At 39.2% G+C, this 12984-nt stretch overlaps 1 protein-coding gene across 1 annotated transcript; it reads right to left on the bottom strand.

Annotated features, from left to right (window-relative positions):
* Positions 1-11972: 11972 nt before the first annotated feature.
* LOC145793661 (uncharacterized) lies at positions 11973-12464 on the bottom strand. Its single transcript, XM_082876526.1, has one exon. The coding sequence runs from the start codon at positions 12462-12464 to the stop codon at positions 11973-11975; it is 492 nt and encodes a 163-aa protein (XP_082732652.1).
* Positions 12465-12984: the final 520 nt, after the last annotated feature.

Here is a 12984-nt window from a genome sequence, read left to right as displayed (position 1 = left end):
TCTCTGAATTAGAGCTCTCTATGAAGTGGGTTGGTGTTTAATTGAGAGAAAGATAGTTCTTGGGATCTGTTTTTGAGTTTTCTTGACCTGAGTTGACTCACGGTTCGAAATGATTCTCAATTGAGCTTTTTAACTATTGGATGCTTTTGTGCTGGAATGCTCTTCACTCACAAGTTAGCTTTGAATGTTTTGTTTAATGTCCCAATTGATGATATCTATTGATTTCGATTTGTATGGTTGATATGTTCAATTTGATGAAGTGGGTATCAATTTGTTTCATTGAAATTTATGTATTTTTGTTTGGAAATTCTAAAAACATTATTTTTGTGATGGGTTATAGATTTGGGAGTCAGTGGTTTTGTGAAATTTGCTCATTTTGGAGTGGTGGTGATGGAAAATTATGTGGAGTTTTGTTGTTATGGGTACCCATTGCAGAGAATTTAAATAAAATAAACAGAAAAATGTTTGAGACGCCATTAATCTCCCACAATTTAACTTACAATGATTTAATTTGATACATGTTAAATTTTGATTGGTTACAGGCTTAATAAAATAGGACTTACCACCCTTATCAAATCATTATAGATATATTTATGGGTGTAAAATATAGGTTTGTAATATTGTTAAAATAAAAAAATAAAAACCAACACCACATAAGAGGAGTCTAATTTTTGAGTCGGGATGTTAGGGGGTTTTTGGTATGGCTGTTGTATTATCAATTTTTCATTATTGTACTTTCAATTTTTATAAACTTAACTTTCAGTCATACGAAAAATCATTTAGGAAAAATCACTCTAAAAGATTTTAGCCTTGTTTGGTTTGTCTTTTGAGAGATAATTTTTGAGAAAAAATTTCAAAAATTTGTTTGGTTGAAATTTTTTTTTAAAAAAAAATTCTAAAATCAATTTTCTTTCTTCTACATGTTAATTAATCATTTTTTCTCTTACATTGCATCTATTCAACTAAAATATTTTTATTTTTTTAATATTTTTAAATTATACAATAAATTAAAAAAATATAAATTTGGTGTGCAAGAGTTGTTTTTAAAAATACAACCTCTGAGCATGTATTGAGTTCAATAGATGATCTGTTGAATTCACATGAAAATGCATTACAGAATCATGGTCTTGAATTTTGCACCATCACAACTACAATTAAGTCCATGCTATCAATATCATATTGCCTCTAAAATTAACAAGATATTCCAAATATCTGTTGCCTCTACAATTAAATTCATGCCATCAATATCACATTGCCTCAAAGTTTATGTCATGATGTAAATAGTGGATCATTGCATATGATTGCAAATATCTGTTGCATATCTGCTAAGTTTAAATGCGAGGACACTAAGGAATGAAGGAGGGAAGTGTGTAATGACCCTATCACTGTGACACTGGCATGTATTTGCATGTTGAGTCTCAATTGAAAGTATGTAGGGGGTATAAGTGGGGACTATGAAGCCAATTCATATTATAAGCTAACACTCAAGTGGATGACCCGTGTTGTTAACAATATCTTAATTAGAATTTTTCTCGGAACTATATGAATTTTTCTCGTAACTAAGTTCAATCTTGCCTCTATACTTTTCTTTTTAACAATAAAAAAATAGAGTATCAAACAATGGAGGACTTAGGATAGGAAGTATGAGAATAGTCCCCGCGTGTTAAGTGCTAATGAAGTGTTTTTGTTGATCCTTCAAATATCTTGATGATGGGAATAAAATTAAAATTGTTGTTCTTGATGTGTTTATAGACTCGTAATAAATGTTTTTGAATTTGAAATATTTCATTGTTAACTATAAGAATAAAAGTCTTTCTATATTATTTTGTTTTCATTTTCTGCCCTTTTCCCATTATCCCTGGTCATGGGTCTCTTTGGTTTAATTGCAAAGATGGAATGAAACAAAAAATAGAAGAAAAATAAATTTGGCAAAGATGCTTCATTGCTTTGTTTGGTAACATCTCGTATTTGAAATTTGATTTGTTCTGAGTGCATATTTATCTGTGTTCCTTTAACGCTTTGTATTCATTTCAAGAATGCTTTTTATCTTTTCTTAATTTACTTGATTTTTCTAAAGAATATTTGACAAATTGTACATTCAGATATTTTTTGATTAACTATTGTTAGTGTCTTTGGAACTCAATTGATATCTATGGATTGAGACTATTGTTAGTGTCTTTATTTTTCTAGCATTTGGTTTGCTGCTGTGGGTTCCCTTTTCCTCTTCCCCCTTTCTTCATCTTCCTCCAATGGAAGACAAAAGTTTAAGCTCATATATACCCATACTCAGCATTCCCCCTTGCTCCCTTGTTAATTGTTTGATGTTTGAGGATCAAAACAAAGGTTAAAAGCCCTCTCAAAACAGCCCCTGCTACTGCTGCGAAATTCTGAGTTTAGGATCGTATTTTCGAAATAGAAAAAGCAATATGTGGAAAATTTTCATTCTAGATTTTGCATTTATGCGGACACCAAACTTTTGTCTATACGTGAAAATTCTGAGTTTAGGATCGTTTTCCCAAAACGCATGACTTGTTTAATGCTAGACTTGAGTCCTTATTTTTTTCGTGAATTTCATTTTTCCCGGAGGAAAAACACAAGAAAGATGTGATTAGATACAAGTCTTTGTTTAACTTTGTAAAAATCTTTTTCCATACTTGCATTCTATAGGTTCATCTTCTAAACAGGACAATTACCCAACTTGTAGGAATGGTTTGATTTTCTTTTATATACTCTTCTTATTTGCTTGATTTGGATCTTTTAACATGTTTTGTAATTATGTGGTTCATGGAAACTGAGTTGATGTCGAAGAGATCACTCCACAGTAATGCAGAGAAGTTTAAATTTCAGGGTGAAGTGTCTTGGCTTATGGACATCATTATTAACTCACTTTACAACAAGAAAGATACTTTCTTTAGGGAGTTAATCTCCAATGTTTCTGATGTAAGTATATTTTTCCTTGGAAATTTCCTTAACAATGATACGTTTATATCTATATTATGTTAGGATGAATCAGGCTGGTTTCATATTTTGCTATTGGCTAAGTGATATCGATCCAAGATGAACTTCGGGCAAATTATAATTGTCAAGGGGGTAAAGTGAATTTTGCTCAACAAAAAAATTCAAAATTAGTTCTATTGAGTAAATTATGTACCTCATATTATGTTGTATTATTATGTGATACCTAGAATTTTATTTTCATTCATTAGTTGTTGATCACATTAATTGTTCAATCTATGAAGTCCCAAGCTTCTACATTAAAGTAGTAATGTTTGTCAATGAAGTTTATGTGATTCAACCATTGTTGATCAATCTGTCAAAGAAGTTCTGTCCCATGCTTCTACATTAATTGTTAAATCTTTGAGTTCTGTATTCTAATTAAAAAATCTTGAAATTCCCTAGATATTGATTTGTGATTATGTATCAATTTTAAGCAGTAAATATCAATCCCAATCAAACAATCAAGATAAATCGACACAACGATTTTAACGTGGAAAAACCACAATTGGAGTGCCTCCAATTGTGATAAAAAAATCATGGGCCAAAACTACAAAACAATCCACTAAGAAGACAAAATGAATTACACAAGTGCACTCTCAATTACCTAGCGAATCCATGCCTGAATTGAACCGACCCCTAGATGCCTCTTCCACCACGGTCTTCACCTCGGAACTGCTTTGCCCAACGTTGAATCAACAACGCCAATGTCGAATCACTACGATGAGCCACTTCGGAATCCACCAAAGTTTCAGGCCCGAATTTTCCAGATTCCACCGAAGAAGAACACCCTCTTTTGTATAGAATAAACAAACAATCCTTTGATGTATACTTCTTAAACCAAGAGTTGAATACTCAATTAAACATAAAAGAAAACTAGCAAAATAGTCCCAGAAGAAAACCCTAGAACCCTCAAAGAAGATCTGGGTGCCGTAACCCTAAAATTTGATTGAAATATATATTTATAGCAATCTGTTTCGTTATCTCTGCTCGAGTGTAGGAATGGCCGCTCGAGCGGACCTTGCTCGAGCGCAGGAAAGTTCGCTCAAGCGTAAAATCCCAACTTTCAGTACTTTTGTAGACAGATCAAACTTCTGGAACCAAACATTCTCCGTTCGAGCGCACAAACAGCTGCTCGAGTGGACAAGCAACTTTGAATGCATTTTTACTTTTTGCTTCGGGGGCGCTGCCCCTCAACCTTGTCGTGGCGTTGCCCCGAACTCGCCAAGGGGCGCTGCCCCTTGGACCCTCGCGAGCTGACCGGGCAGCTCGATCCCTGATATAATCAGCGAAGTGGCAAACATGAAAGAATTATCTTCTGCAACTTCTCTGCAAGGCACAATTCGGGTTGGATTCGCATCTAAGTACTCATATCTTCACTGAAATAAAAGAGCAAATAAAAGTACAACTGAAAAGAGTTTTGTCAACAGAATTGCCAAGAATAAAAACCTAACAATCTCCTCATTTGGCAATGTCGTGACAAAACACACCTAACAAATAAAATCCTAATCACTCTAACCCATTATAACCAACAAAAACAAACTTCATTCTCAAGGTTATGATCTGCAAAATAGTTATTAGTGCCACAATCTCCAAAACAACTATTAGTGCCACAAGAGTATATGAAAAAGCAATAGATATATGACAAGATTATCTTGAAGCATGAGATAGAAATATGAATAGATGTAAATTGGAGATCTTAAGAACACGTAGTATGAATAGATGAAAATCCTAAGACTTTAAGAACATGTAGCAAGAATAGATGAAAATCCCAAGGCACATGCACCCTCAAACTTTCCCTCCCTCTTTGTCATGAATTGTCAAAGAAAGTTGTAATGCCCCGAAATAATTCAACATGAACTACCCACACTAATAAACATTCACGAAGACAATGACAATAGTACCTTCATCTTCACATATTTAACGAATGAGTCTAATACAAAAGTTCCACATGCAGTATACATTCAACGAATAAAAGAACACTTGAATCTATAGCATGTGAAGCACCAAGTCTCAAAACAAGAAAATGCCCTTAAGGGCTTACATCTTCTAAGGCAATAGCTTGGTTACACAAAATGGTCTCTCGGACCCATACATGTTTAGCCCTTGGCTTTACAAAATTCACAACAAAAATAAGAGAGCTATTTATTCTTCCCAAAATATCCACACCCTCAGTTCGGCGGGATCACCACATCTTTATCTGCACCAAAGTCCCATAGGGGTGAGCATAAAGCCTAGTAGAGAATTCTTACAAAGTATATATAGTTATTCCATTCTCAACAAAAATGCAAATGCCAACGCCATGCCATGCTCTTTTAAAGAAATTTCATTTCATGCTCTTCTTGAAGATTTCCATTTCTCAATAAAAAAAACTTGCAATCTCAACACTTTTCAAAACTTCCAATTTCAATCAATAGGGGCGGTAAATACGATACTGGTAATCCCTAGGCTGGTGTCTGCAAGTAGACTATACGAGTACTACCAAACTATCATTTTTACTGGTATTAACCGGAAGGCTCGACACCTATTCGCGCGGTTTTCTGGTCTTTCACCATGGATACTTAGGCCAACTTATCAAGTTCAACTACACTCCCTATCCGGACTTATTACATATTTACCCCATTCACATTACTATACTTCTCATTTCAATATAATCTTTCTCAAAGTAAAAGTCTTTCAACACATGTCATGATGCACAATAATAATAATAATAATAATAATAATAATAATAATAATAATAATAATAACTCAATCGAAACATGATGTGTGGAGAAGTGGTTTGGAAATACTCTTCTGATCTTGGGGGGAACTCGTGATCCGCTGATAGTCACCTGAAAAGGAATAAACACTCTGGTCAGGGGTGCCGGAATTAGCACTCCGACGGACAAATCAGTCTCTACAATCAAGAATGCTTGTATTCTAAGTTAAGCACAACAATTCTCACCTGCTCTCTTATTCTGTCGCTCCTTTATTTATACTTGTTCCCTTGGCCTCCGGGCCAGGCCCACTTTTCACTCATCATCCTCTTATTTACTCGGCTCCATAGTTCAATATCTTTTCGGCCTATCTGTATTATTCGGCATTCTGATCGGGCAGGATAGAGCCGTGTAGTATCTGTCTTCCAGAGTATGCTTCTGACTCTTCCAATTATCCGGCTCCCACATGATGCAATAATTACTATTTCGTAGCATTTTACTATTCTCAATATCTCTACAACAATATCAATTAATCCCATTTCTTATCTCTTCTTTTCAAAGTCATTTCACAACTTTCACATTCCATGGTACATAACCATTCACCATTTTCCAACAACACATGTTCAAGCATTTAACAATATGCTACATTAACATCTTATGCCCCACATATCAAATAGATTTTCATTTTTACCAAACATGCTATGAGATTTACCCTCATTCATCTTTTTGACACAAAATGATAAGGATTTTCATAAGTATTTCCTTATTTTCCAAATTCCCAATTTCTAGGGTTTTTCATCAAGGCAAAACACTTCTCATTTCTTTGGTAAAACCCAATTAAAATCACATTTTTCTTAGGTTTATAAATGAACAACCATCAAGGAGTAATAAAGATTGAGTTTTGGGAACCCACATTAAAACTCTCTACCTTTTGAATCCAAATGTAAAATTAACACAAAACTTCAAGAAAAGCCTTTAAATCATCAATAATGGAGCAAAACTTGTATATATAACTCAAGAATGTCCTTACCTCAAGCTTTAGAAGAGAAAATGAGCAAAAAGGTTGAAACTCCAAAGTTGTCGAAACCAACTTCTACTTGGATCAAAACGAAGCTCTTGACAAGCTCTACACTTAATCTCAAAGGAGCAAGGCAAGGAGATGCTTCTAAGAGAGTAGATCTAAAGATCTTTGAGTAAAAAGCGATTTTGAGAGAGAGAGAGATGGTGTTTCACGGTTTAAAGGGAGGAAAGAGAAGAAAAAGTAAAGGCAAGGGTTAAGTGAGGACCTATTTATAGTACTAGGTCAAAAATAGAAATAAGCCCCAAAGTCAACCTAAAATATCTAGTCAAAATATCCCAAAAAAGTAGGCCCAAACCGACAAAAAAATCTAGAAAAAGTTGTAGGTGTCGACCCCCCTGCAACACAGGTGTCGACACCCAAGAAGAAAATCTGAAACACTAAGTTTGACTGCACTGCAGGTGTTGACCCTTTCCCAGGCTGGTGTCGACACCAAAATGCAATGAGCAACTTCAGAACAAGGGTCGACCCTTCCTTAGATTGGTGTCGACCCTTGCGGCCAACAAAAAGAGAAGGTGTCGACACCACCAAGACCGGTGTCGGCACCAAAATGCAGCGAACAAATTCAGAACAAGGGTCGACCCTTCCCAGATTGGTGTCGACCCTTGTGGCCAACTAAAAGAGAAGGTGTCGACACCACCAAGACCGGTGTCGACCCCAGAGCATGATTTTCAAGTTTCCAAACAACTTTTCAACACCAACAAGTGTGAACGGGCAATCCCAACAAGTTTAAATTGATTTTTACTCCTCCAAAACTAAGATACAACAACATTAAAAATTCTCAAAATAAAATAAAGGATTCAAATGCACTTTCCAAAAGCTTTAAAGGACACAAGTACTACAACCTCCCCACCTTAGGAAATTTCGTCCCCGAAATTTGAACAAACTTCCCAAAATTAAATAAATTCATCAAACAAGGGTATCGTAACAACATAATCATTTTAACAATATTTTCAAGTTACTATATCAACACCCAACCAACATTTACCCTCCTTTCCATCATCATTCCATCAAAACAACAATCGCTCAAATTAGATATATGAAATAAGACATCTACAACAAAATATCATTCTTCCATAAGCTCGTGCTCAATTTAACAACATGCACAACCACATGTAATTAACAATTTAACACTCACCTCTTCATTACAATTAAAACAAAACAATTAGGCATGCTCAAATAAATCCAGATACTTAGAGCGGACTTCCGCCTCCCGTTCCTAAGTTGCCTTCTTAACTCCATAGTGTCTCCACAACACCTTCATTAACGGTATGGTCTTACCCCACAACACTTGTTCCCTAGTATCTAGGATTCGAACCGGTCGCTCTTCGTAGGAGGCATCCTCATCTACCTTCAAATCAACCCAATATAATACATGAGAAGGGTCGGGTTCGTACTTCCTAAGCATTGACACATGAAATACATTGTGAACTCCTGAAAGTTGTGGCGGTAAAGCTAACCAATATGCCACTTTCCCGATTTTCTCCAGTATCTCAAAAGGCTTAATGAACCTTGAAGGCAACTTACCACTCTTACCAAACCTCATTAAACCTCGTCTAGGTGAGATCTTAAGGAAAACATGATCACCCACTTCAAAGGACAAGGGTCGTCTCCTCTTGTCGGCATAACTTCTCTGTCGACTTTGAACCGTAGCTAACCTCTTCTGAATGAGCAATTTTCTCGGTTGTCTCCCTAACAATCTTCGGATCCAACAACGGTGCATCCCCTACTTCGGCCCAACAAAGTGGTGATCTACAAGGCCGGCCATACAAGGCCTCAAATGGTGCCATCTCTATGCTAGCTTGGTAACTATTGTTGTAAGAAAATTCAATCAACGGTAGGTGCCTCTCCCAAGACCCCTTGAAATCTAGGATACAAGTTCTAAGCATATCTTCCAAAATTTGTATAGTATGTTCCGATTGCCCATTGGTTTGAGGGTGATAAGCGGTGCTACAAGTCAACTTTGTTCCCAACGCCTCCTGAAGGCTTTGCCACAACCGGACGGTAAAACGAGGATCCCTATCTGACATAATGGTTACTGGAATCCCATGAAGCCGAACTATTTCCCTAATGTACAACTCTGCCAAGTGCTCAATTGAGTCGCTAGTACGCATTGGAATGAAGTGTATGGACTTAGTCAGCCTATCAACAATTACCCAAATGGTATCGTTGCCCGCGGCGTTCTAGGAAGCCCAATTACGAAATCCATGGTAACGTGTTCCCACTTCCACTCGGCTATGGGTAAGGGTTGTAATAAACCTGCTGGTCTTTGATGTTCGGCCTTCACTTGTTGACAAGTAAGGCACTTGGAAACAAAGGATGCGACATCCCGCTTCATACCCTTCCACCAAAATTGACGGCTAAGGTCTCGATACATTTTGGTGCCTCCCGGATGTACCGTAAGGCGTGAGTGATGGAACTCCTGAAGCACTTCCTCCCTATAAGATTCAGGCACGAACAGACGATCTAGGTAACGTACACTTTGATCCGAGTGAATGTTCAAACACTTCTCTTCCTTTCCGTCAGAGATTTTATCACGAATTAATTCTACTTCACGGTCCCCTTGTTGCGCCTCTACAACTTTGTTAATCAAGACAGGCTGAGCGCTCAAGACAAAAAATGTTGCGCTCTCTTCGGACTCACCCAATTGCAATTCAAACTTGCCTACTTCACCCAACATAACCCACTCCCGAATGGCCACACTCGCCAAACTACTCACGGTTTTTGGACTTAAAGCGTCGGCCACTACATTGGCTTTCTCCGGGTGATAGTGTAACTCAAAATCATAGTCCTCTAAAAATTCCATCCACCTCCGTTGCCATAGGTTCAAGTCCTTCTGGGAAAACAAATATTTTAGGCTCTTATGGTCGGAGAAAACCTCAAACTTCTTACCATACAAGTAATGCCTCCAAATTTTCAAGGCGAACACTACTGCAGCTAGCTCTAAGTCGTTGGTAGGGTAATTCTTCTCATGGGTTTTCAATTGCCATGAGCCATAGGCGACAACCTTCCCCTCTTGCATTAAAACACACCCAAGCCTATCCCAAGACGTATCACAATAGACGGTGTAACCCAAACCTCTCTTCGGAATGATCAACACTGGTGCCATGGTCAATCTAGTTTTGAGTTCTTGGAAAGACTTTTCACAAGCCTCACTCCACACAAACTTAACTCCCTTTCTAGTCAACCTAGTCAAAGGTGCGGCTAGTCTAGAGAAGTCCCTCACAAAACGCCGATAGTACCCCGCCAATCCCAAGAAACTCCGGATCTCAAAGACATTTTTAAGTTGCTCCCAATCTTGTACATAATCTATCTTCGAAGAATCTACAGTCACCCCTTCACTTGATACTACATGGCCCAAAAACTTCACCTCGGTGAGCCAAAACTCGCACTTCTCAAATTTAGCATACAACTGATGTTTTCTAAGCAAGCCAAGCACTACTCTCAAGTGAGTCTCATGTTCTTCCTCGGAGGTTGAATAGATTAGAATGTCATCCACAAAGACGATCACAAAGTGATCCAAGTACTCCTTAAAAATTCGGTTCATCAAATCCATGAAAGAAGCCGATGCATTGGTCAACCCAAAGGGTATTACAAGGAACTCATAGTGGCCATAACGCATACGAAAGGCCATTTTTTGGATATCTTCCTCCCGGACTCTCAACTAATGGTATCTTGACCTCAAATCTATCTTTGAAAACAACAAGACCTTTGAAGTTGATCAAACAAGTCATCTGTTCTGGGCAAAGGGTATTTGTTCTTAACGGTAACTCGATTCAATTTGCGGTAATTGATGCACAACCGCAACGACCCATCTTTCTTCTTCGCAAAGAGAGTCGGTGCTCCCCAAGGTGACGTACTAGGGCGAATGAAGCCCTTATCTAAAAACTCTTGGAGTTGAATCTTCAACTCATGCAACTCCGCGGGTGCAAATCTATACGGCGCCATAGAAATTGGTGTTGTTCCAGGCACTAAGTCAATGGTGAACTCAATCTCTCGGTGGGGTGGCAAACTAGTAAGGTCCTCGGGAAACACGTCCTGGTATTCACAAACTACCCTCGGCAATTCAACTCAAGTTTCGCCACTCTCATTGTCCAGAAGAGTAGCAAGAAGACCACTAAGCTCGTTCCTATTACGAGGATCAAACACTAGCGATAAGACTCGATCAACCTGGTCTCTCAGAAAATAAAAACAATCACCACTCGGGGTGCACACTGTGACCCTCCGTCGAAAAAATCGATCACTGCTCGATACGAAGACAACCAATCCATGCCTAGAATGACATCAAAACTCGACTTGTCTAGCAACACAAAAGCAAACGGGAGTCTACAACCGGCAACCTCTATCTCACAATCAAAACACCCTCGGCCTAAGTCAACTGTACCCCCAATTGGTGACTCTACTCTGAGCGGATATGCTAACTGTGCCACCTCTAACCCCAATGTAGATGCGAATGCAATCGATATGAATGAATGAGACGCACCCGTATCTATCAACACACTGGCCAAAGAATTACACACAATAAAAACACCTCTTACAACCGAGGATCCTGGCAACTGCTCTGGCGTGGTAACAGCATACACGCGCCCCTGTGGCCTCTGATCAACCTGCTCATCCCTTGGAGCATAGGCCTGCTGTACTGACTGAGCCGAAGCGGCTCCCTGCTGAACTCTCGAAGTCTGAACTGAGTGAGTCTGTTGGTGACCCTGAGTCTGGCTTGACCTTGATACGCCAAATGTGCCTCCCAACTGTGGGTAAGCTCTCTTCATATGCCCCGACTGACCGCTCTAATAGCAACTAGGCCGCTGCCCTCTACTCTGAGACTGACTCTGAGATCGGTTAGGTGGTGGTGGCGGTAACATCTGCTGTCCTCCTCCCTTCTATGGACATACAGAGGCCTTGTGACCCGATTGGCCACATTTGAAGCAAGAAAACCCACTCGGCGCACCTCTTCCCGAGTTCGCACTAGGCAAGGGAAAAGTAGATCTAGATTGTTGTGGTTGGGATTGGGATGAAAAGGTGCTCTTACTCTTCTTATTAGGCCTATAATCTCCCTGCGATCCTTGACCCCTAGACCTCGAATTCTGAAGTCTCTCTTCCTCAGCCTCCACAATAATTTCCACACGTGCGGTCGCCTCCACAAGGCGATCATAATCTCGGATCATGTTCCTGGTCACCTTTAACATAATCTTCGTCCTCAACCTCTACTCGAACTCAAAGCAACGACGCTCCTCCGTCGCTACCAATTCCAGTGGAAATCGGGACAAGCTAGAAAATGCCGCTTCAAACTCGGCCACAAACATATTTAGTTGTTTAAGATCCTTGAATTCCTGCCTCAATCTCTCCCTAGCCGTGGGAGGTAAGTACTTGTCTTGGAAAGCCACCACAAATGCCTCCCATGTTGGTTGTATTCGGCCCTTAGCATACTTCTGCCATTGGCCTGCGTCACCCTTGAGATAGTAGCTAGCAAGGGTCATCCTCAACTCACCATCCTCGATGTGAAGCATTTCGAAGGTCTTTACGGTTTGTTCAAGCCATTCATCCGCTTTCTTTGGATCGGAGCCGCCATGGAATTCATCCAGCTTGGCCCGCAAAAACTCCCTCGTGAAGAAGCTCACCCTTGTCTCCGCAACATTCTCCCTTGCTTGGGTCTCCGCCCTAAGTATGTTCATGGACTCCGTCAAGGCCCCCGCCATCTCCCAGGCTAGAGCCCCCATTGTGGATTGGCCGGCTTGCCCCGGCACTTCTGCTTGCCCCACTTGTTCGGCCATGTTAGCTTGGCCTAAACCCTCTTCTTGCACCAGTACCTCATGGACCGATACCCTATGCACACCCGGGTGGCCCCTTCCACGTCTTCTGCCTCTACCACCACGACTTTGAACCTTTCTTGACATCCTAAATAAGGAAAAAAATAGATAATTTAACACAATCCCAAATGTGCTCGCAACTTGCTTCACACGTTAAACTATAACAATTATATACATTCTAACACACAAACAATTCAATTCACTTCACATAAGCATGTAGTCACGTAAACACATACGAAGTATCCTTTAGTGATGAGATTCGTCCCATGAGAAACCAAGAATTCTTAGTACAATGAGTATTGATCAAGTACCCTTCTAATAAGACCTCAAAGAATCTAATAGACGCAAATAACATTCCAAAATCTAATCCCATACCCATATAGTCACATAAGCATGCTATCACATAATT

This window comes from Camellia sinensis, chromosome 6 (genome assembly GCF_055761805.1).
Source record: "Camellia sinensis isolate YWXY chromosome 6, ASM5576180v1, whole genome shotgun sequence".
In the NCBI taxonomy this organism is placed as follows: Eukaryota; Viridiplantae; Streptophyta; class Magnoliopsida; order Ericales; family Theaceae; genus Camellia; species Camellia sinensis.
The sequence above is the reverse complement of the archived record's forward strand: the minus strand, read 5'-3'. Positions and strand labels throughout refer to the sequence as shown.

Excerpts from the sequence above, each read along its gene's own strand:
- LOC145793661 (XM_082876526.1), bottom strand. The coding sequence starts at position 12,464 with ATGGCGGGGGCCTTGACGGAGTCCATGAACATACTTAGGGCGGAGACC.